The sequence below is a fragment of the Pleurodeles waltl genome, chromosome 7 (assembly GCF_031143425.1).
Source record: "Pleurodeles waltl isolate 20211129_DDA chromosome 7, aPleWal1.hap1.20221129, whole genome shotgun sequence".
In the NCBI taxonomy this organism is placed as follows: Eukaryota; Metazoa; Chordata; class Amphibia; order Caudata; family Salamandridae; genus Pleurodeles; species Pleurodeles waltl.
Window position 1 is genome coordinate 693,049,064 of NC_090446.1, and position 27,558 is coordinate 693,076,621.

The 27,558-nt window shown below is 42.7% G+C and overlaps 1 protein-coding gene across 3 annotated transcripts in view; it reads left to right on the top strand.

Moving 5' to 3' along the window:
* Positions 1–27,558, top strand: part of NR3C1 (nuclear receptor subfamily 3 group C member 1) — a 503,133-nt gene that overhangs the window by 449,877 nt on the left and 25,698 nt on the right. For all 3 annotated transcript variants that reach the window (XM_069244696.1, XM_069244697.1, XM_069244694.1), the window contains exon 7: positions 8,930–9,060. In XM_069244696.1, the coding sequence (XP_069100797.1) occupies positions 8,930–9,060 (131 nt within the window). The remainder of the gene's footprint in view (positions 1–8,929; positions 9,061–27,558) is intronic.

Genomic DNA, 27,558 nt, shown 5'->3' on the forward strand with positions numbered 1-27,558 from the left:
GGTCCCTGTCCACCACACCGGAACATCCCACTTAGTGTATCCAAGCTCAGTCCACCCGAAATTATCCCTAGGTCCCTGTCCACCACAAACAGTTTTTCCATAATGTTTGACTTTTTCTAGGAATGTTTTGCCTTACAAATTTCAAAATTGATATCTCCAGTGTATGAAGCTGGCCTTGCGTGTCGTGAGCACCTAAAGTTTTATCACCTTATACCAGGTATCCCCTATTAGTGAAGTGTAGGCAGTGTCTAGAAAGTCAGGGCTCTCTAGAGGTAGCTGTGGATGAGCAGCCAAGACTTTTCTAGGAGACATTCAAAGTTCATGCAATACCACTATAGACATCAGGAGCAGCATTATCACAAATGAAAGAACAACACAGTGTTACAAAAATAAAGGTATTTTATTATGGTAACACAAATACTAGTAGGCAGTACCAACTGGAGGTAAGTAAACACACTATTATATACACAATAGCAATCAGTAAAGAGCATAGGAAGCAATAGGCATTGGCAAAAGAAATAGAAAACGGCGTAGGCCCTAGGTGAGGAGCAAACCCTACCCTTAGAAAGTGGAACGCGAGATACAGTCCCCCACCCGCAGAGGTGGTAACGGTAGAGGGTAGCTGGAGGAACTAGAAACACCAAGAGGTGAGTAAGAGTGACCCCCAGCGACCAGGAGAGCAGAGGTAAATACATGGTTTTCCCCAACCCCAACAGGAGGACTTTGGAAAAAGATTGTACAAGACCCAAACAAGAATGGAAGATCCCAGAGGTGGATTCTGGTAGAAGAAGACCTGCAAAGTAAAGGAACCAAGTCCAGTTCGTGATGGAGTGTCCAGTTGTGGCCGGAGCCACTAACCGCCCTTCTGATGCAGGACCCGGGATGGAGAAGACCAGTTGTGCAGCACAGGAGATGAAGAGGAGTTCCTGAAGTGATACAGATGGTGTCCCACGTCGTCATTTGGGTTGCAGTTGGTGAGTGGTGCTGGAGAACTACCAACAAGCCTTGGCAAATGCAAAAGGAGAAGAGGACGAGTTGCAAGGCAAAAGGAGGACCAGCAAGGCCCAGGGGACTCAACCCAAGGAGGGGAGTCCGAAGTGACCCTCAGCAGTCGGGAGAGTCACAAAAAGAGGAGACAGCCCCCACAGGCAACCCACTGGTAGCAGGCACAGCAGTTGCAGTGAAGCCCACTCAGCACACCTGAAGAGGAGACCCACGTCGCTGGAGCCTTCACACAAAGGAACCTGCACCCTGTCCTCTGAGCTAGGAGGGCCTACCGTAGCGGTGACTTACAGTGACCTGGTGCAGTTACCTACAGTGAATGGGTGCATGCACCTTTTCACGCAGGCTGCAATGACACATTTTGCATGGGTTTCCATGGGTGGCACAATACATACTGCAGCCCGTGGGGAACCCCTGGTGCCCCACTGCGATGGGTACCTAAGTACCATATAATAGGGACTTGTAAGGGGACACCAGTATGCCAATTGTGGGGTGTGCAAAGTCCTAGGCAACCAAATTTAGAGGAAGAGAGCACAATCACTGGGGTCCTGGTTAGCAGGATCCCAGTGAAAACAGTCAAAGCATACTGACAGCAGGCAAAAGTTGGGGGTACCATGCCAAAAAGAGGGTATTTTCTTACATCCAGTTTTCCTTCATTTGTTTTAACAATCTTGGTGTCTCTTTGTACATTACATTTGCTTTAATTTTCTAAATTGGTTTGGGATTTTTATTTTGTTGTGTTCTTTACTTTTTGTGGGTACTGCTTGAACTTAGCACGCACTTCTCTGGCAATTTCATGCTGCTTCTGCCATAGCCGTGGGGCAGAGATCTCTGAGAAATGTTTTTTTTCTTTTCTAACCAGAGTGGGTTTCTTGAGTTGGTAGGGTGCCCCTCCCCCATATATTAATATACCCATTTCTGACAGCCACCACAGTAGATAGGAAATTGACCTTGGGTTGCTGTGTACTTTCAGACTTATCATCAAAACAAAACCATCTGTCCAGTCGTAGGCTCTTCTAGATATTGGCTGTCTAGGTAATTCAGCAACTACCTAGTGATCCACAATGAGAGCCTCCTGTAGGCCAGATAAGGGGCTTGATCATTATCCAGTGCTATCAAAAATCCTAGAAAGATGTATTTGAGTGCTGCTTCGCAGACCCCAGGTCTTCCTCGTAAAGCCAAATGGCGATTGCTGAAAGACAGCCTTCACTGCTCAGGTGAAACACCAAGGAATAAAGATGCTCTCTGCTTTCCAATCAAGGAGGGAGGTGGGGGATGTGCATGGTGTATACATGGACGCTTCAGTGGTGGTTTGCAGGGCACAAGACCAAGGCATAGGGCAGAGTGTGCAGCAGGGGGACCTGATGTGGCAAGAGGAGTATAGGGTGAAAGGGTGGATAGAATGGGAGATGTGTAATGAAGGGGCATAGGGAATAGTGTGCACAAGGATGTACTGGAGGATCCTGCAATGAGGTAAAATAAAGTGAAGAACATCCATTAAAGTGATCATTTATTTTTGTTATTTTGATTGATGGAGTGGTTTGACACACTTGGCTACCTCTTCTGAAATACTGACAGTTTGCAGCAACAAAAAAGTCAGCTTCTGCAGGGTGGATCATACCAGCTAACTTTTGATAGGCATAAAATTGCAATTGTTGTTAGCATAAGTCAGTGTTAGTAAGTATACAGCCCTCATGTCAGCTATGACTGCAAATCATAAAAGCCACAGAAATATTCCTAGATTGCGATATTGCATGGTTTTGAAATGAGCTCAGCGAGTTTCATTTCACATTGTTCTACATCAGCAGAGTCCACTTTTTGCATATGCCTATTTGTTGAAATGCTTCATTAGTGTTACCAAGGCTTGGCAGAGTTTGTGTCTGACAGGCTGTATTATTTTTTTAATACGCCTTGATTGTTCAGACTGTGATAATGCTTTGTGCATACTCCCTTTGATAGGGAGAATTGGCAGTAGTAGACCCCTTATAACATATACTAGCACTGAAGTGAAAAGATGTTTGTATGCAGCCCTTTGTTAATAAGGTCTGTCATCACTGCTGCCTTAATAAATCCACAGCTTACTCTCCAATTTACAGTTCATGCGTCACCCAAATAACCAAACCAAATAAATTATTTTCTTATTACATTTTTCCAAGAGCTGGTCCATTTAACAGCCAACATATAAGGTACCTGTTTATGTACAAAGTGAGAATAGGTGTAGCAGAACCAAATCAAGACCAGTGTGAGAGAGGGATTTGTGATGTCAGTATTTCTCTTCAGCCAAATCATCAAGTGGGTGATGTAACACACAACATAAAACCAAGCAAAGGACATCAAATGGGTGTTATTCTCTACACTGGATAGCCTTGACTATGCAGATTATCTAGCCTTGCTCTCTTTCTCTCTCTCTCGCACATACCAGCAAATGCAGGAAAAGTTGTCTCACCACAACATCCATGCACAGCAAGTAGGGCCTGAAGGTCAACACAAAGAAATCAGAAGTCATCATCCCAAACTCTTCACCTATCAAGGTGAATGGAGAGGACCTAGCCATAGCTAAAGAGTTCCTCTACCTCAGTAGTACTATCCAACATGATGCAGGGGCAGGTAGTGACATCAAGTACAGACTGAACAAGGCCGGGAATGCCTTCAGCGTTGTTAACAATGTGTGAAGGCCTTCTCAGGACAGCATCAACACCAAGCTGAGGCTTTACCAGCGCTGAGTTCTGTCCTCATGCTTGTATGAATCAGCATGCTGGCGGATGACGAAAAGCAACCAAACTGTCACCCTCTCACACAAGAAACCTGATAAGAATCTTGCACATTATCTTGCCGTGATCCATATCGAATCAGGAACTGCTCACCGGATGCAAGCAAGATATCATTGACACCAATATTGCGAGAAGAAGATGGAAATGGGTACAAAACGCCATCAGAAGAGAACAAGACTCAATCACAAGTACCACTCTTCATTGGACCCTAGAAGGCAAGTGGAAGAGAGTCAGGCCAAAGAACACCTGGAGACAAACGGTGTAAAGTGAAATGAAGACCCTGAAGCATAGCTAGGCCACAGTGCAGAAACTTGTCAAAGATAGAAGTGGAGGTCCTTTGTTGCTTTCCAACATGCCAGTGGGCATAATGGGTAGTAAGTAATTATAGGGTACCTATGATTGTATAAATAATATTTATTACAACTTCTTCATCCTTTTCACACTTCCCAGCGCTCAACAACAGAGCTTCCTTAAGACCAGAATTGACTCCTGTATCAGCATCACAGTCTGCTTTCCCAACACTTACTCGCACTCTAAGGCACTGCGCCACATGGACGCCATATATTATTCCTTAACACACTCCCAGCTCCCTTTGTCAAATCGTTGTGCCATCCATTTCACTGGCTCCTACCCAACAATTATATTAACTGGCCAAATTCATTGCAATCAATACCTGAGATCTACTAGTCTAAGTGCTTAAAACGAGCCAGTGGCGGTAGGTGAGGTCCACTGGCAATCCTTTTTTTTTTTTTAACTAACAATTATACTTTGACCCAAACAAGAGATAGAAAGTCAGCACATGGGCAAAGAAGGGGGAAGGGAAGATGGAAAACAATGACAAAGGAAGAAAGCAAGGATGACGTGAAACAGAATTAACAAGGGTGAGATAAAGGGGCAGGCTGAGTATGTTTGTCGATGAAAGAGATATGGGTTGATTTCAAGGCTAGGCAGCCTTAGTATTCTGCAACCCTGACATTTGGTAGTTGCGCCAGATGGCTTTTGAAAAGAATTTGGGCCCTGGCACTTACTCTTTTACAAGTTGAGCACTGGCTAGTCTTAAACTGTGTGGTACTCCATGAGCTAGAGCTTGAAAAATCAACAAGCTGCAACTAGACCCAGGGATCAGGTTACATAGTAAAGGTAGTTGACCCAGAAAGACCAGACGCAATTGTATTTTCAAAAGTTGGGTGTCAATTTATGACTTTACCCCTACTTCACCATTTTTTCAAATGGATGCAACTGACATATGTATGAATTTTCTTTAGCCCACTGGGTCTTTCTGAGGCTTTTCATGTGAATTACATTAATTAAATCATTAAGTGGCACTACCTATCTTTCAGTCATTAACCTGACGTGGATGAAGCTGAACCCACTTTTGAGTGGTGTTTGTCGTATTACTCACCCTTACCAGCCCTATTGGCACTTTACTGGTGATATTTACAAGTGACTGACTAGTCTTTCTAAGATAATATGACATTTGAGTGAAATTCAGTATAATTTGAGGCAATGTTCAATAGGAAGGGATGGCATCCAAAAGTGTCTTTGGCAAAGGGTCTTTGTAACACAGGCTTTGTAACACATCAAAAGTTGCTCCCTTTACTACAATTACTGTAAAGAAACCTTGTTGTAGGAATGTATCGGTAAGACCCAGTCACTTGGATGAACACTAGGAATAGGTATCATAATGCTAAGCTAGAGCTACTGTCACCAAGAGAAATTGATGCTTTGAGCTTTAGGCTTAGCTGTGGCATTATTATATGGAACTTCCGCATAGGAAATTGGGTTATTAGTTAAGGGGTGTAAGTACCCACCTCTGGGAATAATCACAATCCTTGTTAGGGTAAACCAATAAAGTCACTAAATAAAGAGGCAATGTGTAAAATATATGTTTTAAGCAAGCACATAATGAATACATAAATTGTTCTAGCGTCCTGTTTTCCCTCCCAGGTATTATATGTAAGCCCAGCACATCTGTCAAGCTTTTACACTGTAATGTCAAAAAGGGGCCCATTGTGATTGGAGCCTGTATGGGAATGGAGGGTTGGGGCGGCAGCAAAAATAGAGCCCTGCCCAAGTGTCAACTAACATTTGCCTGCAACAGATGGCCTCCTTGTAGTGTGCATAAAAGGCCAAATGAAGAAGCCCAGGAGACCTGTCAAACAGAAGGTGACATTCGAGCAGGATTTGACAATTTAATGTCAGAAAGGATCCTCACACCCCTCCCTATATATTGTATCAGTTTCAGATGGTCATCTCTGCCATTGCCTATTTGCTCCTTAAAGCAAGTTCACACCTCGCTCATGCCTATTTGAATGCTAATTACTGGCTGCCAGATGGTGGAGAGCACAATGCTGATAGCTTTCAGGGATGGCAAAGGTAACCTTTGAAAAGTTATCTTCCTAAAATATTTGTTACAAATCTTTACAATATTTGTTACAACGTTTTCTAGCCCGTGATAACATTCATTAAACTTAATACTGTATCCCAATGCTTTCCTATGGATCAGCTAAGCATGCTACAGTGCAAATCGCTTTTAGGGCTTTTTCACTTTAGGAGTATGTGTAACACTAAATGTCCACATGTCCTACTGTTAAATACCATGCACTCAGCTTTATGGCCTACTTACGGGTGACTAACTAAAGCTTTTAAGGAGGGGTTAGGCTTTTCAAAAGGGGTTATTTTGACAGGTTGAATTTGCAATCAAACCTACACATCTGTGCTACGCATGGCAGGTGTACAGTGATGTTTGCCCTTTCAATGCAGTGAGCGGCACAATGAGTGCTTCAGCCCACTGGTAACGTTTGACTTGCAGTAACATTCGACTTGCAGGCCCTGGGTACACTCTGTACCACATACTAGGGACTTGTAGGCAAGTTAAAGATGCTACTAAGGGATGTGGCGATATCATCACTTTCAAAGGGGGAACACAGGCACTTTACCTCTGGCTAGTAGGGGTAAACTGCTCACAGTTCTACAACCAGCAAAAATAAGATTCAGCAAAAAGCCAAAAAAGCCAGATTGACCCTGCAGCGATGGCAATTTTCCAACACTCCTACAAATACCTTTTCATCATGTTATGAAAATACCACTAATCTTCTATGTATGCAGTTGCTTCTTCTAGCTGCGTGTGGTTGAAGGATCACTGTATGAAATTCATATGAGCAGTACTTTAAATGCTTCCCTAATCAATGGTACTGAATTCTAGCACTTCTCAGTGTTATCGCCTTATGTATGGGAACTTTTCCTTAGTCAAAGAGAGTAATGATGCACACGAGCAGCAGGGCAGGCTCGGTGCGTTGGGAGCTGCAGGCTGCAGGGCTGGTGCTGCTGATGAAAAGGTTCTATTCTACTTCATACTGGAGCGGGTTCTTTACTGATCAGGGTGGCTCAGGCATTGGGAAGCCTTTATCACTTTTGATTGACAGTTCAGGATCCAGTCATAGCCTCGCAGTGAATCACACTGTAGTTGTGCCGTAAAGCCTTGTTGAGAAATAGACATGAGGTGCGTAGCCCAGAACGTGAGTTGGGATGCCAACTCAATCATGATGCCAGCAACAGGGTGCAATAAATATTAACATATAGGCGGTCATTACAACTTTGGCGGTCGGCCGCCAATGCGGCCACACTCCCACGGTGCCCATTTGGACATCCCCGCTGGGCCGGTGGGCGGAGTTTCCGCCCGCCGGCCCAGCAGGGATGTGGGCCACAACATGGAAGCCGGCTCCAAATGGAGCTGGCGGTGTTGCGGTCGTGCGACGGGTGCAGTTGCACCCGTCGCGCTTTTCACTGTCTGCTATGCAGACAGTAAAAAGCTGCACGGGGCCCTGTCAGGGGGCCCCTGCACTGCCCATATGTCATGGAGTGGCTGTCTCAAGAATTACCGCCACTTTTGCCCCGGCGGTGATAATCGGCGGTTTGCAGCGCTGCCCAGGGGCCCCACGACTCCCCGTACCGCCAGCCTTTTCCTGGCGGTTCATACCGCCAGAAAAAGGCTGGCGGTCGGGGACTCGTAATCCCCTGGGCGGCGCTGCAAACCGCCGATTATCACCGCCGGGGCAAAAGTGGCGGTAATTCTTGAGACAGCCACTCCATGACATATGATACTTCCTATCTCAGCTGTGCCTGAGATTGCCAGATTAGAGTAGTATATAGCTCCAGTTTCCCACCCTTCTCCATCCAAGGAGATTATCAGTCATACTATGTGTTTGGAAATGTATTTGAATGGGCTGGAGGGATTCAAATCTGAAGTGTAAAAGGAGTCTATAAAAATGAATAGGTCTATATAAAGTTTCATTTTCCGATCTGTATATACCATCTACGGCTTTTAAAACCTTATTAAGAAAAAACAGTACCAGAATGCACCTTTTTGCCACACTTTTCTCAAACCTGTCTTGGGGCAAGTGAGCGTGCAACTATCCTGGATAGAGTCAGGATTACTTACTTGACAAATCATAAAAGCAGATAAATATTTCACAAGTGACTTTCAGAAAGAATGCCTCTTTCCACATTTATTTGAAAATTGTGTTGTAGAAGCCATTATTTGGCCCCATTTGTTTCAAAATTTTCTAATGAGAACCCCAACCACCTTGCTGTCCATCCTTCAAGCTTGCACACTTGAGTTGCTCGTTGCAATTTGGGATAGGTAATATATTTGACCACTTTCACAAATCACTTACACCACTGCTAAGGAACAATAAACAAATACAATCAAATTAAATGTCCATCAGGTAGCCATTCCCCTGTCCCCGGCCCCTATGTTTCTCTCCTACTTTCTTCCGCTCCATTTGGTAAGTACCAAGCCTTCTTTTAGTCTCATTTAAAACACTGCAGATGAGAGATAGAAAGCCAAGGAATCGTGCTTAGATACTCTTGACATGATGTGCGTGGAAACGGTCTCACTAATGACTGTAGGGCAGAGTGAAGACCTCTGTCTGGTAGAAGGAAGGTGGTGATCCCTTATCAGCAGACTGTACCCTCAAGGGAACCGACATCAAAGGCCTGTGACTTTTACAGTCCTTCAATAAAAAAGGTTTTTATTGTATGGGGATGGTTTAAATGCATGCGCCCAGCCGACTGTTAAAACATTTCTTAAACTGGTCCTTTAGGTCAATATTTTCTATCCTACTTTACACTGTGATTTTGTACGTTTTCTCTAGGGATCGAATGTATGCACCCTACATGCAAGAGCAGTATCAAGAAATGCTGAAAGTTGCTAATGAACTAGCACGCCTTCAAGTTTCATATGATGAATATCTCTGCATGAAAGCTTTGATGCTCCTCTGTACAAGTAGGTGGATGTTTGTTTATTATTTATGCAATTGCCTCTCTTGCAAGCAGTAATGCATATATTGTTTTTCATTGTTAGAGACACACCTTTAAAAACATATTTTATATTAGACAAAAAGCAAAGTCATTAAATTACACTTGATTTAAGTAGCTAGCTCATCATGCCATTTCCAAATTAAAGCAATGCTCTCTGTACCTGAAGTTCAAGATAGGATTTACTACATCACAATTCTGTCTAGAACCTCCCAAAAAAACAACCTCAAATTATGTTGAGGATGGGTTTTGGTGCATTAGGCTCTGCCGATCCGTAATTAAGAATGCAGGCCTGTGAGAAAACAAAGTTTAAGACCTTAGACTTCCGTTTGTGCAGTTGTTCTCTGGACCTGGATTTACCCTTGCTTATCTCACATGATAATCATAATGTATGTAATCGAGAGAGCTGTATCCTTCTTGTCAAGCAACCGATTTATAATGAGATGTCTGTGTTTGAGCTATCTTAACTGCACATATTTTCTGAAACACTACTCCTATTTCATATTCGCTAATGTTGCAGAATACCTCAAGTAACCGTAAGTGTATGGGGAACGAATACATGCCTGATTTTAGCAATACTGCAGGCCTAAATTATATTCAGAAAGTCCCTTATACTACCATAGGTTTGTCGAAGTCTCTGAGTTTGGGGTCTGACACTGAGATGAATTGTTTGTGACATGTTCTACACACTACAAGCCGCTTCCTTATGTCGTGTTCCCCAAGTTTAAAGGGCGCTCAGTATCACTTGTGGTCTCCCCTTTGACTCCCAATACTTACAGCTTTAGCAGGCTTCATTCAAACCGTCCAGAGCCAGTGCAAGAAAAAAAACAACCATACACATACAACCACGATGCCAACCACGTGATTTAAAACTGAAAATTGTATTCATGCTGCAACTTGGCAGAACGACGGGAGCAAGTATTGCTAGCATTTACCCTGCTGGGAGTGGTAGTTTTACATGGTTGTCTTCACTCCTGGAATATAAGTTAGTGCCTCCCTTCAGCACGCCATTGCCTTTCACTTTCTTACTCAGCACGGGATTGTGCCTATCCACGTTTTCCCTTTTTCTCTCCTTTTTTTCATAGAAAAAATAGTACATAGAAACGAGGATACATCTCTATATAAATAGGTATCCTGAATGCATAGATGAGTCCTCATATCCTATTTAGCAGTAGAGCGAAGGGAAAACCCTCAAAAAAATGTATAAGCATGAAAAATAAAAATATATAATTCATTTGTTATTGAATGCCAAGTCAACTGACCTATCAGCATTAGGGCTCAATATCCTGCTGAGCTGTTTTTATCAGGATTATACACATCTTCTAACCACATGAACAAAAACATTTGACCACCAATGAAAAGCATTCAGGGGATCTGGCTATAACCATGACCTAGCAATACAAAGTCTGGTAGTCAGGATCATAAAGTAGACAATACCGGTATCGACTCAATATACTCTCTCGGAAACAACCCCATTTAATTCAGAAATTTCACGACATACCAATTCCCCACAATATATTTTGTAGCATGTGACAGATACACCTTGTGTAAGTTGTCAGAAAGCCACATTGAAAGGAAATTGACCTTTTGCTAAGCCCCAATCAACAAGTCTTTTATGTGCATAATATGTTTCTTGAATTACTTCAATGATGTGTTTAAATCCTGAGATATTTAAACATTGATTACTAAGTCTGCTAGAGTATTGTAATAGTGTCAGTATTAATATCCTTACGAATCTTGTCTGACCATCGTCTTGTTGACTGTGCAGCAGTAATTTATATAAGCCTTCAATCAAACCTTCCTTGATAGGGTACCTGAATAATTGAATCATTGGTGTACTTCACCACTTTATATTATTTGCAGGTGTTTTGTAAAATTTTGTCGCATCTGAATGTACTTAAAAATTGCTTTATGGAGAATAGAACGACTGAGACTAAGACCTCAAACAAGTGCATATGTTCTGCTGCAAATTGGCACACGATCTGATCTGTGGACTAGAGTTGGCCCCCTATGTCTTGAAAAAGTCATGCGAGAATGCAGGAACATTTAGGTTGCTCCATAGGCTTGTGTATCCAGATATACTGCAAACAGAAAGCATATTAGTAACATTAGTCCAAACAGCCGTAAAAATGATATTGTTTTAAAATGTGTACCCTTTAAAATAGGTAGGATCGAAAAAGCCAGATTGGGGAATAGTAGCTGAATATAATGTATGAAGATACCAGGGGCCACTCATAGAAAGGCCTATTGGTATGCAAGCTGCCCAAAAACAAAACCTGAGAATGTGATGGGCCCACCCACACTTGTCTAGTGGGAACTGGATATCAAATTGCCGAGCTTGAGTGTTTATACTGCCAAATAAACTTGTTTCATATACTGTCCACTCTGTTAAGAATAGATAAATGATAAGTGTAAAGATGGTGTTGTAAAGCAGTAAGAAAATAGGGGCAATATGAACATTCTGATCAAATTACATTGTCTAACCTAGTCCGTTGTTCCACGCAGTCCTTTGTCCTGTTTTTAAAGATCAATCATAGTTTAATGTGATTACCAAATCTCCACTCGACGATATTTGAGTACCTAACTACAGAGCTGAATCAATGTTATCGTTTATCCTCGGATATATATCCACTGAGTCATAGGTATGTTTGACTTCTACCCCGAAATAGAGCTAAATTGCTGTGCCTCATCCTCAGTAACCTTAATACGTGTTCTGGACTAGTGAAGAAAACTACCAGATCATCCACAGAGCCTGCAATTCTAATGACAGCTGAGTTCAGCATCTGAGGTAAAAGGGATGACGAATGCTTAAGATGTTTCAAAAAGAGTTGAAAGTATAGAGCACATAACATGGGAGAGAGAAGGCACCCCTGACGAGTTCCCTTGGTAATGGGAACTACATTAGAGGTGTTGCTGACATGCACCACTATAAAAGACAAACCAGCATAGTGTTTGTATGCGGGAGAGAGTACATTAGCCCAAAGCCCATACCAATAAGCGCTGCCTTTCAAAGCTGCTGGGAGACCCTGCAGACTGCTTACTCTGCAACCAACAGGATCATCCCGCTGGTACTTGCAAAGCTTCTGCAACATCCAAGCCAGAGATTGCTAAATTTTTGTGGACCATAGTCTCCCGAAAAGGGACAAAACTATGCCTACCCAAGTGGCAAGTCTTGGTGGCAGTCGATTGGCCAACACTTCAGAACAGATTTTGGAGTCGCAGTTAATAAGTGATAAGGACCAATAGAAAGAGAACAGAATTGAATTCTTACCTTTTTTCAGGAATACTGTAATGAATGTCTCATGTCACGTTAGCGGTGCGGGTAAACCAACTGCAAAGGACTGAAATAGAAGTAAGAAATATGGTAATGGGACCTCAATGAACACTTAATAAAACTCAAATGAAATTTTGTCAAGTTTACCTGGCCATCCATTTTATATAGTAAGAATTACATTTGTGACCTCTTGTAAAGTAAATGAGGAATCTAAAGTATTACTCTCAGTTTCAGTGATTTTATTTGCTGACTCAATATACTGATATATATTTGTTGGAGAGACAGATACACCCTCTGTACATGAATCTGGATAATATCGATGAAAGAGTCGGAGAATGTTTAGCATGCCAGAAACCTTCTGACCAGGACAATCTTTTATTGGTTTAATATAATTCCTGGTATCCCGATTATTAACCTGCAGCGATAATGAGTCCCATATTTTTGCTATTCTCCAACTGCTTCAAAGGAGAGTCCTATTACGATCTAACTGCCTTGTCCAAGGTCAATTTCTGAAGTTTGGATTTGGTTAAGCATAACTTTCGAAATGGCTCAAGCTCATAAGATCCCATAATAGCTCTGGCAAGCTGATTTTCTAAATAATTAGAGAATTATGAAGTGTATTGATTTTGGTTGATCTCTCTAGCCTTATGAATAGATAAACTGAGTCACAGCTCTAACAACTGATTTCATATTGGTACAAACCAAGGGAGTATTATCCCATTGTTGTCCAAAAAAGAATTGTGTAAAGTTTTGGACTATATTACGGATGCTGAGCATTTTGAAGGAGGGATCTACTATTTTAGATTGAGTCAATGAATATTCTTGGAAACAAATAGCATCACTGGATTGTGATATGAGATAGCGTCAGAATGGAAAATTATTAAGATATGTGGAATCAGTGATTGGGTTATACAAATCAAATCACCCTAGAATACTGTTTGTATGGCGCTCAGTCTGGTCTTAAATAACAACAGCTGTCAATTAAACCATATGCCATCATGAAAGGTTTGAACATTAGCACGTGTGCAATGCACATGCCTTTGTTGTAGATTTAACTGTCAAGTTCCAGTAAACATTGTTGAAACATAGAGGGATCATTACAATTTAGTCCCATATATTGAGGATATTAAAAAGGCACTTGTATTTGTATGAGTTCTAGCAATAACCCATTGCCTGTTCTTATCAGACCATGTTTTCATGAATTGCCATGACTTAGAGTGCAGTAAAATGGCTATTCTTCTAGTTGGACTGTTGTGCGTGGAAAAGCCCAGCAGGTGGTAACCCAGTGATCATGATGAATTATTCTCTGTGTTTAATAAATGAGTTTCCTATAGGCATAATATTTTGGCTCCTATATAGTTTAATTTTGTTTTGAACATGCATATTTTAGATAACTTTCTGAGGCCATTGACATTCTGACATAAGATGCTAATCCTGTTTCTTCCCTGATTACCCATTTGGCTTATTGCATGCTGTGCTGCTTATAATCTGTTTCTTTTGACCTCTTTTGCCTCACCCTATTCCTCAATCGGGTACTCCTCAACTATATTCCAGTTCCCTCATCTGCCTGAGTAAGAGATCCGGGACAGTTCTAGACCTTCACCCAGCCTACACATTTGTGTTAAAGAAAAAAAACAAAATTAAGAGGCTGACCCAGTTATTCTACTAAGGAGAGTAGTACATGCTTTAATCATGCTCAACCAAGAGATTCATGCTAAATCCTCTTCATGTAAACATTGCCTACCTGCTTTCCCCATCCCTCAATTAGAAAAAGAACAGTATGAGCATTCAGTATGTATCCATAATCACTTGTTAGCAAATGAATTGCTTAAGCTTAGTCTGTTCCTGCCAATAGACCTGTGTGCCGAGCTCTTGAATTGGAATGGTCAAGCTTCAAGCTGCAGCATCTGTGGATTTGTAAAGGTCTGATTGGAAAAAAAAGGAATGTTTGCACCTCTTGCTTGGATTATTGGGAACGTGCCACCTGATAGAGCACTTGCCTAAAAATGGAATTGCCATTATTGTATGGCTGTAGGATGGTGATCGCTTTCTTCTGTTTTAGATTTGCTAATTGGAAAACACTGAACCCTTTAAATTTGAGAATCAGTGTCCCAATCACCAAGAGTGAAAAATGCCTGTAGAAACAGACAAACAAAGAACCCGTTAGGGCCATCATCTTGTGAATGTGTAGATTGTTCCATCTCATTCTGTTCTCCAGCTCTTCCATTTTTCAAGCAAGATTCTTTGTTGTTTTATCATGTTCCTACACCTGACAGTTTATATTCTGTGGCATGTCTTCTAAAGTCAGTATCAGTTCTGCTTCTGAGATCTTAGGTCTTAATATGTTAATTTGTTTAGCCACTTTTAGGATGGCGATTTGGGCCTCAAAGTGGTATATCTTCGATGTGGTACAATCTATTTTTTCGATATTCCTAATTATTTACACAAAGAAGGTTGATTATGGAGGTTAGTGTGGGGTAAGATTGTGAATCTTGACCACTTAATTCATTATTATTGCCAGGTTGTGCACTGATTGTACTGACTGAATGACTGAACTTTCAGTCAAATTGAGGTGAGAGATTATACTGAAGTTGTTGTAGTAGATATTCAAATTCACTACCTTGGACCTTTTGGCTCATGGGTTCTTTCCTCATTGTGTCCACTTGGGTCATAGCGCCCCCTTTTCAGTATATACACCAAAAACATAATTATTGCTCAAGTCTGATTTCACGTCTGAATAATCTGGCAGCGAGGAGAAACACTGCCATTTCCAAACCCATTGCACCGGAGTTGGAAGTAATAGTTTGGTCCAGGATCCCTTCACCCACTTCACTCATGCTTTTCTTAGTTAATTACAGGTTTAGGTTCTAGTACATGTGTTATGTACTGGTATCACTGCTAGTAATGGATATTGTATCAGTAGCAAATCGATGGTGTTAGTTGTATTTTTGTGAAAAAATATAATCCTTATGATGACCGAGCACATTGGTGATTTCAGACAAAACATTAACTTTTTCATTTGCATTGACTTTCACTTGTCAACCAATTATGCTTTATGATTTCGTGTCAAGAAAGGACGTAATAGTTATATGTACAAGCACTGTAAAAGTTGTTTGTATTGCCTTGATAGCATTTCTCTTTGAGATGGTATTAACTGTACAAAATGAAAAATATACGCATTGTGAGAGACCCTGGTGTATGGGTGCATGAGTAGACAAGAAGCTCTGGCGGTATACCAAAATCAACTTGTCACAGGATATTAAATTCCTCTGGGGAAGTTTGTGAGCATTATGTTTCAGTACATATCATGTGATGAGCCTGATGAAAGCCTCTCATAAAGTCTTCATTTGCCGTCCCACAGTCGGCGTGCAGTGGTTCTCCAAAAATAGTTCTAGATTAATATAAGCTTCCATGAAAAACTCCCTGCTCCTTTGATTACTTTGCTGGCACAAATGCCTGAGTATTTTTCTTCTGTTCAGCACTTTGGAATGTGAAAAGAAATCAGTAGATGACGAGACTCGTGGTTGGTATTCATCTTTGATTTCCATAGATTTTTCATATCACAATTACCCTGAATGTATTTCTCTGCATGCCATGGCTAATATACATGATCTGAACAAGCCCAAGACAGATCTGCAAATTGGACTAACTGTGGGTGCAATGCACCAAGGGGAAAAAGTAACACCATTTTAACCCAGGTCAACAAATTTAAGAAATGTTAGTGGTGCGATCAATGCATCATAGTGCTGAATTTAAGTTTGAGTGTGCTGGACTGCAGTTTGAGGACTGCAAGGCTGAGTAAGTGTAGCACCTCTGCTATTCAGCAGGGTTAATTGTTAGTAACTACTTTAAGAGCCACCACAGAAAAAATAAATACTCTGATTGCAAGTTTTTTAGGTCAGCCAATGAGGGAAAGCAGCAGTCTCAATGTCGTCACAGAGTGGGATGGGGTCAGTGAGATTGCTGACCTCACTCCACTCTGGGACAAGGTGTCACTGATTGACACTCGCCCTGGGCACTTCAAGGCTTAAATCTGAAGCGCCCAGGTCAGAGTCAATGGGTGACGCTTCCCCTCATCACCGAGGGGGAGGGCCTTGGGGCACCTTTGCTGAGCTGAGGAGGTTACACCCATAGGAGCTGTAACCTCTTCAGCCCAGCAAAGTGGCGCTCAGGCAGCCAAGAGCGTGCGCGAATTGTGCATGTCTCGCTCCTGGCTGCCTGACCTGAAAATGAAGTGTGTCAGGCTGACCTTTGCTCAGCCTGACAGGCACTCTTCATGCGGGGCAAAAGTTAAGAGGGTGTGGCCCCTCAGCCCTAATGGACGGACCGCGGCTGGATCTGAAACTGTGTTTGCCCATTTTTCCAATATTTTACGTGACCTACATTGCTGGGTAGGAGCTCTTGATTTATAATAAAAGTAAACAATGAGTAGGCATAGCCAGGGGCTGTCTAAATGTGTTTTATGGATGGAAGCACCGATTAAAAACTAAAATTTACTTTCACCCCGTTTTCAGAGTGCTGGCTGAAGCATAGTATCTTCCCTTATATGTAACCCAAAAGTTGTGGTGGGGCACTGTGTGTAACATAATAATATAGCCACCTGTTTGCATTTAAAATAAGAGTGAAGTTGAGGGTGCACTGTAATTACTTGCTCCTGAGCTTGCTGGTGTAAGAAGTAACTCTTGCACAGTGTATGCAGATGAGATTATTTAGCATGTCAGGAGGACAGCATCATTCTGTAGTTCTGCACTTTCAGTAGGCAGTAAACATACCCTAAATATCAAATAACTCCAGAAAGAGCAAAATCCAATGTAGCTACTTTTAAATGAGAACAGAGCCTTTAGAACAAATTTTACATTTTGACTCCCTCAATGGCTTCCATTTTCTTTGACATAGCTCTGCTAAACTGCAATTTTATACTGACAAGAACATATTGAGTGTGGTGTTGAAAGTGGTTCTGACCTTGTTTGCACTGTTTACTAATACGGTTACATCTCACTATAATCTCATTAAACTCAAGATGATACAAAGCACATCCCATGCTTTATTCCAGTGTATATTCAATGTCCTGCTGCCAAGACATCATTCCTAGAATGTGTTTTCACTGGAATATCCAAGTGAGCCAGTTAAAGGTTCTCAGGTTTCCCATCAATGCACCTGGTTGTGGATGGTTTTGCATTTCCTTTGAGGTGAATTGTACACCATTATTAGTGAGGAGGGACACTGGAAACCTTCCCTGTCCAATATTTCTTCAAAACCATTTAATGTAATGACCAGACCGGTCATCATTCATGCACTGGAATTCTGGCTGTCTAGAGAACATATCCATCTAATGATACACGTTTTCTCAATGTCACCTCACCTGCAATAGCAACAAAATTGTTTCTGCCAGGGACAATTCGACATGTTCTCTAGATGGTTGGAACTCCAGTGTCCGATTGCGGTAACAACCGAAACTGTTGTTAAAGAAAGAAAGGTGACTCGTGTTAGTTAGAAAAGGATAGAGCAGTGCCATGGATGTCAGTTTCAGCAAGCCTTGCCATTAATAAGTTATGATTAATGGTGTCAAATAAAGCTGAAAGGTCCTGTAGTACTCCTGGAGGCTCCTGGACCTATGTCATCCATTATGTGACATAAAACTCCACCACCACCTTCATGGTGCTGCAACCTGGCCTAAACTCTGCTTGTAGGAGTCTGGTAAATTATCAGGTTCCACATACTCCTGAAGTTGTGAAAATACTGTGTTTTCAAGAGTGTTAGATATATAAGGAATGAGAGAAGGGGTGTTATATATGCAGAATTTCTGAAGCACTGACCTCGTCAAAATGCAGCTGAGCGATATGAGCAGACATTACTCATAAGAGAGATAGCTGGTTTTTGAACTGTTAATGCATTGTGATGTAGCATTCTGTAAAGAGGTGAGTCTTCAACTGTTTCCTAAATTGGAGCAGCGCTGGGCCAGTGCTGATGGATAAGGGGATATGGGGATGTTGTTCCAGATCCTGGCTGCACAGATGGAAGAGGCCAGCTTCCATGTTTTTCTGTTTTTTACACTTCTTAGTCTGCAGTCTGTTGGTGTCCTGTTTGCATGTTTGTCAAATATCACCACAGTGGGTGAGCTTGTCTTTAAGATAAGCAGGACTGTTGATCGTTTTGGCTTCGTAAATGGTGCAGCTGCTTCGGAAATAGTACAAAAACTGTAGGATCGAAGTGGTGTAAGCAAAAGATTTTTTAATAGGGGCCTAATCTCTGTCTTCCTTACAAAGCAGATACTACTTCTTAGACTGCAACTAAAACATTAATGAGATTTCTTTGACCAGAATTACAGCTACTTGTATCATATATTTTGTCTAAACCAAAAAACCAGAGGGACGACTTTGTAATATCGGTTGAGTTAGATTCTCCACTGAAGTTGGAACAAATTTGCCAAAAGACAATTTTGGTGAGTCCAGAGGGGAAGGGGTACAGTAAAGTCAGAATCAGTATCCTCAATGTGAATTCCTGCAAAATTAATAAAATAGGATCTCAAATATTACTTGCGGAGTGGGTAGGAATATCAGATTCTGGTGCTTTCATTAAGTTTAATTTGTGACCTATGAGAGCGTCTAACTAGTAATGTAGATTACCTAGGATGATTAAATTACTGTGTTCGAGTCAGAGAAGCCCAATCCCCTCTGTAAATTGGTCGAGAATGGCTAATAGGGATAAAGGTGGCATGTAGATGAGAAGGGGCATGTCAATCGGAATTGATTAGTCATGAGGGTTAAAACGAAATTATTAAATTGTGAACAAATGAGAGAACTCTATTTCCTCAGCTTGATGGTGTCTTGATCAATAACTGCAGCTCCTTCCTCAGGTCTAGCCTCATGATCGACATAAATAATCGTATACCCTGGGGGTGCTAATTAGTCAAGGAGAGGATTGTCCTGGCACAAGAGGCAGGTGCCAGTTAAAAATAATACATCTAAATGATTTTTCTCTAATAGAAGCAGTATTTCTTGACTGTGTCATTGCAGATCGAACATTACATAACATGGATTTAAAACCACCTGATGTCAGATTTATAAAATGAATTGTTTCTCAGTGTGCAGTATTGTCGCCCGACAGCTTAATAATTAATGTGGGTTCTTCACAGAAGATGGACTCGGCAGTTAAAATATTTCTAATGTTGGGCTCTAGGTCAGTATTATCACAATATGAGTGTAGAAAGATACTGTGAAGAAGTTGGTGATACTGTTCAAATTAAAAAGTCCAAATGATGCAAGGGAATAATTCAAGTTCTCTAGTAATTTGAAAATTATGACGGTATTTAAAAAGGTGATTAAGAAGCATGGAGGTTGCATATAGAGTTTATTTCGGGTCACCCTAAATACAGGTAATGTCTACAACTGGTAGACATTGTGACTCAAATGGTTATTGTTCTAAGAATAGTCCAATAACAAAACGTTTAATGCACCTTCTTTCTCGAGTACCCTCGCAGAGAAAAACAAATAAGACCAATTTACCTCCAGGATTATATTTTGGACTAATGCCTGTTTTAGTGAATGTTGCTTGTGTAAAATTTGCAAATAATCCCTTTCTATGACTTTAATTTTCCTTTTGTTCCTCGTTCTTCACTTTTCTTTTACCAAAGGGTATTGTGAATATTCTCGTTATATCATTCGTTTCCATTACTGTGAAAAGGGAGTTGGATGGTGTTCGTAAACTTGGTGCAGTCCCTTTTTATGTTATTGTCCCAATGATTTAACATAATTCCTGGAACGAGTCAACACAGGTTATTTCAAGAGAACTTGGCATTGCTGTGAAAGAGACTGGATGGAGATGGACCACTGATCAGAACACCTACTAGTTTGTTTAACCTTGATCCTGTGTTGCAGAGATGTTAATAGAGTTCGACATTAAGTTCTAACTTACATGTGATCAAGAGTGCTCATATTTTTCATAAATATTGTTACTGGCAGCTCAGGCATATAAACTTCAGTCCTGATTGTGCTCCAGTCCACATGCATCTGTCGAACAGCAAGTTGGGAGTCACTACCTAAAATGGTGCCATAGTTATTTAGAGATCGTATAACTCCTGGGAATCAGGAGCCCAGCTTCGGGGGGTTATTTGCAGTGGGTGGGAGTGAGGAAATAAATGCATTTTTGGCTCAGAATTTTGGTTTGGTGGTCCATAGCCAGGTCTTCTGTTTGTGTTGATTTTACCCACTTTTTTAGTTGGGAAATTTGAACAGAGAGAAACAGAAGCTTGTGCATATTCCTTTGGCTCATAGGTTCTCACCACATCTTGAGAGTGTGTACACATACTCTGTGCTTACAGGCTTTCGCCACAGAAAGTAAGCATCAGCAGATCTCTATGAATATGGAAGCTTAAAGAAGCTTACAAACAGCCTTCTTGACTTTATAGCTGGAGACAAGGGATGCCTGTGAGAAGAGCCTGTAGGATTTCCCTTCTGTGTTTAACATAAGACAAATGGTGACATGGAAGATATCCACTGTAACTGGACTTTAAAATAAGTAAGTATCTTTTGAGGTTAGCATTAGCTCTAAAATACAAATTCATTTTTTTTTTCGCTATCTCGCTCTTTTCTCGCACATTATTTGCTTGTGCGGACCCAGCAAATCCACATGAATAAGGCGAGTAATGAAAATGTTCACTATTTATGGAAATTTGTGCCTTTTTGTTAAGACACAGTTTTCTGCATTTGAGGTGGCTGCCTCCGGTATGTAGACTCTTTCAGTGACCGGCACTGAAAGCAGGAAGCATGCAAACGTGCATGCTCCTGTTTGTTTATTTTTGCACGCTCGAGGTAGGAATAGAGTTTTACTACCTTTCTTCGAGGTGTGCACAGCAGCAACAACCTCACTTGAACAAGCTCTGGTTTCTGTCTAACCCCTCAAGATTAAGGGGATAGTTACATCAAGGCCAATTATTACAACAATAACAGATACTTACACACAATTACGAACGAATGAAACCCGGATCCAAGACCCCCCTAACACAGCAGCATGTGGCACTGTATATCAAGATAGCAGTGGAAAGAAACCTCAGTTGAGTCTAATATTTAGGACAAAGGGTGGGGCGGCAATGTGTCATCTGGATGTTATGCGTTTAAAGGGTCCCTACCGTTTGCTACCACCACTCTGGTTTCCGGAGAGCAGTCCAGGGTGTTGTTAGCGTGCTGTAAAGCAGATTGAAGGTCAGTCAAGATAGTGTCCCAGCGGGACGCAATGGGATATTTTTGCAAACCCATTGTGTCTTTCACGTGTAGGGCGATACTCTCTGCCTAAGCCCACATAGTTATCCACTGTGCCCAAGCCACAAGCGTGGGGGCTGCAGGTGATTTCCATTTCTGAGTGGTTAAGCATTTAGCCAGCAATAAACTCAAGGAAACGGGAGGTCGCCCTCTGTTTTTTTTGTCCCTGTGATGTAGGCCTATGAAGCAGCTCTCCCATGTGTGCTGTGTGGCACGTCCCGTGCAAGATGACAGATGTGAGGTAATCCCCTGCCAAAAGTGATGTAGAGAAGGGCAGGACCACAACATATGTAAAAAGTCTGCCTTTACCCGATTGCAACTGGGACAGGCTGCCTCCGTGCTTTGCTAACGGTTAATCTTGTCAGGAGTGAGATAGGCTCTGTGGATAACATAAAACGGAGTGAGTTGGAAGAGGGTGCGGGTGTTCCATGGAACATGGACTGCGCTTTCCAGTAAAGCAGATAATTTCTTGTCTGTGTATGGATTTCAGGTCTGTTTCCCAACTTTGATGCAAAGGTGTATGCGGCAGGGTAACGAGTGCCCAGTGAGTCAGCGATTCAGCAGATTAAGTGTCTACCTGCACGTGGAGGTATTGAATGGTAAGGTGCGCCTGGTGCTCCTGCGTCATCACTCCATTTGCTCCCCAATGCCCTGATGAGTAAATTGTAGAAAAGGAAGTGGCCAGAGGTAAACTGTCCTCTTCTATCAGGGACTCAAGTGGGATGAGCGTCTCTTCGCGGTACCGGTGCCGACCCACCTCATGCCAGGAGGCCAGCTCACCCCAAGAGGTAAGATGGCTTCCTCTGGGCATGCCAAGCAAGATCATCTCCGGGGCATATGGGATCATCGACTTCGTAATGAGAAGACTTCAACTGTAACAACAGTGTGCTACTTGAAAGAGAGTGGATTTGTGTGCCACTACCTTGAAGCAAGGATGCAACAAATAAAGGATATTAGGCAGTGACTATTCCGGGTAGGCAGTGGCTGTGTCATCTGTCTGCTGGCCCGCCAGCCATCTGGGCACCCACTAAAGCTGAGATGCTAGGCAGTAATGTTTGAAGTTTAGGACCGCAAGTCCGCCCCTATCAGTAGGCAGGTAAAGTTTAGAGAGTGCCACCCTACAGCAAGAGTTGTGCCAGATGAACTCCTGTGTCAGTGTCTCGAAGGATCGCAAAAAAGTTCCTTGAGCATATAGTGGGAGGTTGGCGAAATAATATAAAAGACGAGGTAAAATGACCATTTTAAGGAGGGCTATGTGGCATGCCACAGGCAGCGGTAGTGACTTCCAAAGGCCAATCTGTGCCCTTAAAGTCATTGCACAAGTAAGATTTGTCATCAAAGAGGACTGTAGGTGTGTGTTGGACACAAAATACCGAGAAATGGTGGGTTGCCAGGATAGCCCCTGACTCCATTGAGGTCTTGCACTTTGGTGATCAATGGAAAAAGACAGGTTTTGGTCTAATTGACCTTAAGGCCTGATAGGTCGGTGAAGCGATTTAGTGTTAGGGCCACTGCAGTGGGGACTGAACGTATGTCCTTAAGATAGAGGAGTAAAGTGTCTGCCTAGAGAAAGAGCTTGTGAAGTCCGTCCCTGGAGGTTTTCCACCGGCTCTGCCTTGCTCCTGAAGGGCGATTGCTGTCAGTTCTATTGGAAAAGAGCAAAGGAGAGAGTGGGCAGCCCTGGTGCTTGCCCCTATGTGTCTGACTTAGCTCAGAGATTAGGGTGGCTCTCTTTACTCTGGGCAGCGATGAAGTATATACCAACTTCACCATCTTGATGAAGCAACTCCCCAGGCCATAGCGTGCCAATACTTCAAATAGAGAGTCAAAGGCTTTCTCCAGATCATGACCAAGCAGCCAGCTCAGGGCCACTGAGAGGGGCATACTCCATGATCCAGAAAAATCTTCTTCGGTTAAGGGAGGTATTGTGGGCTGGGACAAACCCATTTTGATCTGGGTGTATCAGTACCGGTTCTAAGGGCGCTAGGCGATTGGTGATTATCTTGGCCAGCACTTTGTAGTCCTGGTTGAGTAGTTCCAATGGTCTATATTAGGCTAGTGCGGTGTGGTCCCTGTCAGGCTTTGAGTGGGAAATTAGTAATGCTTCATGAAGGGAGGCAGGGAGACAGGAAGCTAACATGGCCTCATCATATAGTTTTTGCTGATGTGGAGCTATAATTGTGGCATATGCATTATAAAGTTCGGCTGGTAGGCCCTCTGGTCCCAGAGTCCTGCCGGTAGCAAAAGCACATATAGCCTCCTGAATCTCGAAGAGTGTAATGGGGTCATCTAGATCACCTCTCTGTTCTGGAGTAATGTGAGGTAGGGGCACACAAGATAGGAAGGAGTCAATGCCTCTATGGTTGCAGTGGACACCGACCAGTATAATGAAGTATAGTGTTGAGTCAATTCGTTGTGGATTTCGCATTGGGTGTGGAGCATAACACCATTGTCAAATCTTAATTCTAATATAGGGTGTCTTGGTTGGTCTTGGTGTATAAGGCATCCCAGTAACAAACCTGCTTAATCAGCTCCGGTATGTGTTCTAGCATAGTTGAGACAACACAGTCTCGCCAGCAGTAAAGTGTGTTCAGGCTGTCTGTGCAAGCCAATTTCTGCTTGTTGGGTCGTGTATTGCTCGGGTTTCATGGTGCAATGGCATGCTTTTGAGCTGAGAAATATCATCATCAAGCTGATGGCGCAGGTTCCAGCGAAGTTCTAAGCAGTGACTCCTAATGGCCACTATAAATGCAGCCCTTTCAATTAATTTAGTTGTTGCCGTATCAGCATTGATCTGAAAGTATTCCGTAATGGGAGTGGCAATGGAAGTACAGGATTGGTATCTACCAACACTGCAGGTTGAAGACTCCAGTAAGGGATGGGGGAGGTACCAAGTCCCAGTCGATCTGTAAGTATTGAGGGTTATGGTTGGAATGGTTACGGCTTAAATAGTCTATAAGTGTAGTCAGTTGTGCCAACCAGCCTGTCGATGCAAACGTGAAGATTGTGTTTGGGGGGGAGGGGGAGTAGAAAGAGTACCCCTTGTGTTGGGGTTGCGAAAATGCCATATGTCAAACAGTTGCCAGTGCCTAAGCCAGTCAGTTGGCGTCTGGGCATTGGATGTAGCAGGTGTATGTGGTAGTGGAGGCAATGAGCCATCTAGATCTACTTGTAATACGCTGTTGAAGTCCCCTCCTATAAACCGGGGGATTCCACTCCAGCAAGTTAGCACCCCAGAAACAATGCTTGATCTATGTTGGGGGGCGTATATACACTACCTATAGGGATATGTTGTTCATCTAGGCGGCTCTTAAGTAAGACGTAACAATCTTCTGAGTCCATCATGGTATTATCTACTGTGAAGGGATACCAGGTTTTATCCATATTGGCACCCCAGGTGCGTATGTTGAGAAGTTGGTAGCATATACCTGGCCATGCCATCGCTTCTGTAGTTTCATTATTTCTGTTTGAACTAAATGCAATTCCTGTAACAAGGCTATGTGTGTGGAGCGGTGTCGTAGGTAAGAGTAAACAGCATACCGATGTAAGTGGGGGTGTATGCCCCACACATTCCAGATGATAATGTTAGTGCACTTTGTGTCGCTGATTGATAATGTTATGGTTGTCAGCCACCACTGACAGGTGGTTGGCCAACTCCCTAGTGGAATGAGAGTAGTGTGGGTATGGGCAATAGGTCGGGTCCCGCTAAACTCACAAACCACAAAGAAAACATCAGAAATGTGAATACCAACAGGGCAGAATGACAGTGTGCATCCACCCAAACTGCTTAACATTGTTTGGCCAGATGCGGCAGAGCAGACAAGAGGGTAGGTTATGTGTAGGACCTAAGTATGTTGGAACCCCAGACAGTGAAAAGAGATGATTGCCATTCAATGACAGGCACCTTATTCACTACAGGGGTTGGTCTTTAAGCAAAGCCTAGCGACCAAGACCAGGTGAAACCCAACAGGTCGGGTGCGAGGGCATTAGCCCAGTCTGTCAACTGTGAAAAGACAAGCAATAGTAAAACGTCAAAGGACGTAGCAAAACATCTTCAGGCACATCTGGGAGGTGCGGGTCATATTATTTTGTCAGCGGTTTGTGGAGTCACTTCGGGTGGACCAGTTATGTCTAATCCTGAGGGTCCCAACATGGAGGAGCCATCATTGGCAGACTGGTCTTCTAAGTCTGAGTGCGGAAGAGTACAGCGCATCGTGGCAGGTATCCGCAAAGCCTTGGAAACAAATACTTTAATATGATCAAAACAAATCATTACCCTAGCCTAGATGATACAATTTCCACACGTTTGTGTCTGTGCACTGTATAGATTTATTAGTAATACTGTATGTCTGTACAAATGTAATGTCATTTCGATTGAAAACGTGTTGTCTGTCATGGCAGTGTGCTAACACACCATGAATACTCCACTTTACACCACTCCATGCCACTGCACTCTGCACTGCTCCACTCCACTGTGCTTTAAGCCACTTCATGCCACTCCTGTGTACACTAACCTGCACCATTTTACTCTATGCCACTACACTCTGCACCACTCCACACAACTGGACTTTTTGCCACTACACCCGACACCACTTCAGTCTAGGCCACACCAGTCTACTCTGCTCAATTCCACTCTATGCTGCTGTACTCTACAACACTCTGCAACACTGTACTCTATGCCAATACACTCTATGCCAGTGCACTTTACTCTGTAACACTCAACCTTGTTCTCCTGTACTCTACACCAAATTCACTGTACACCACTCTAATCAACACTCCACAGTGCCACTACACTCTGCACCACTTTACTCTACCCATTTAAACTCTCTGCCACTCTATGTAACTGCATTCTACCCTTCACCACTCCATGCCACTTCACTCTACTCTGACTCATTGCACTCCACGCTATTGTACTCCACTCTATCCCAATACACTATGCTCCACTCTACTCTTAACCACTACACTTTACTCCAGGGCACTCTACTGTGTATCACTGTAGTGTATGCTACTGCTCTCTACGCCACTCTGACACTCTGTCACTGCTCTCTAAACCACTCTATTTTACTCTGACACTACTCTACACCACTGCACTCTCCTCCGCTGAACTCTACACCACTCTAATATGCATTACTCCACTCAAAGCTACTCCACTCCACTGAACTCTATGATACTACACTGTATGGCACTATTCTTTACACCACTCCACGCCACTGCACTCTGTATCACTCTACTCTACGCCTCTCTACACTACCCTGTACCATACTACTCTATACCAATGCACTCTTCACCACTCTTCTATGCTCAACTCCACTCTAGGCTGCTTTACTAGAACACTCTGCAACACTGTGCTCTATGCCAATACATTCTACAGCAATGCACATCACTCTGTAACATTCAACCCAGTTCTCCTGTACTCTACGCCAATTCAATCTATGCCACTCTAATCAATTCTGCACCACTGCACTCTACACCACTTTGCTTTACTCCATTCCACTCTGCCACTCTACGCAACTGTACTCTAAGCCAATTCATTCTACTCTAAAAACACACTACTCTATGCCACTGTACTCCATGCTGCACCACTCCATGCCACTGCACTCTGCAATACTCTACTCTTTATCACTGTACTCTAAGCCACTAGACTCTACTCTGTATCACTGTACCCTGTGCTACTGCTCTTTACACCACTCTACTCCACTCTTGACACTGTACTCTATGCCACTGCTCTCTACACCACTCTACTTTACTCTGACATTCTACTCTGCAACGCTGCACTCTACGCTCATCTGCTGTGCACTACTCCACTTTATGCTACTTCACTCTACACCAAGCATGCTATGCTACTCCACTGTATGGCACTATACTCTACAACACTCTATGCTACTTTACTCTGCACCACTGTACACCACTGCACTGTATGTCACTGACCCCTTCT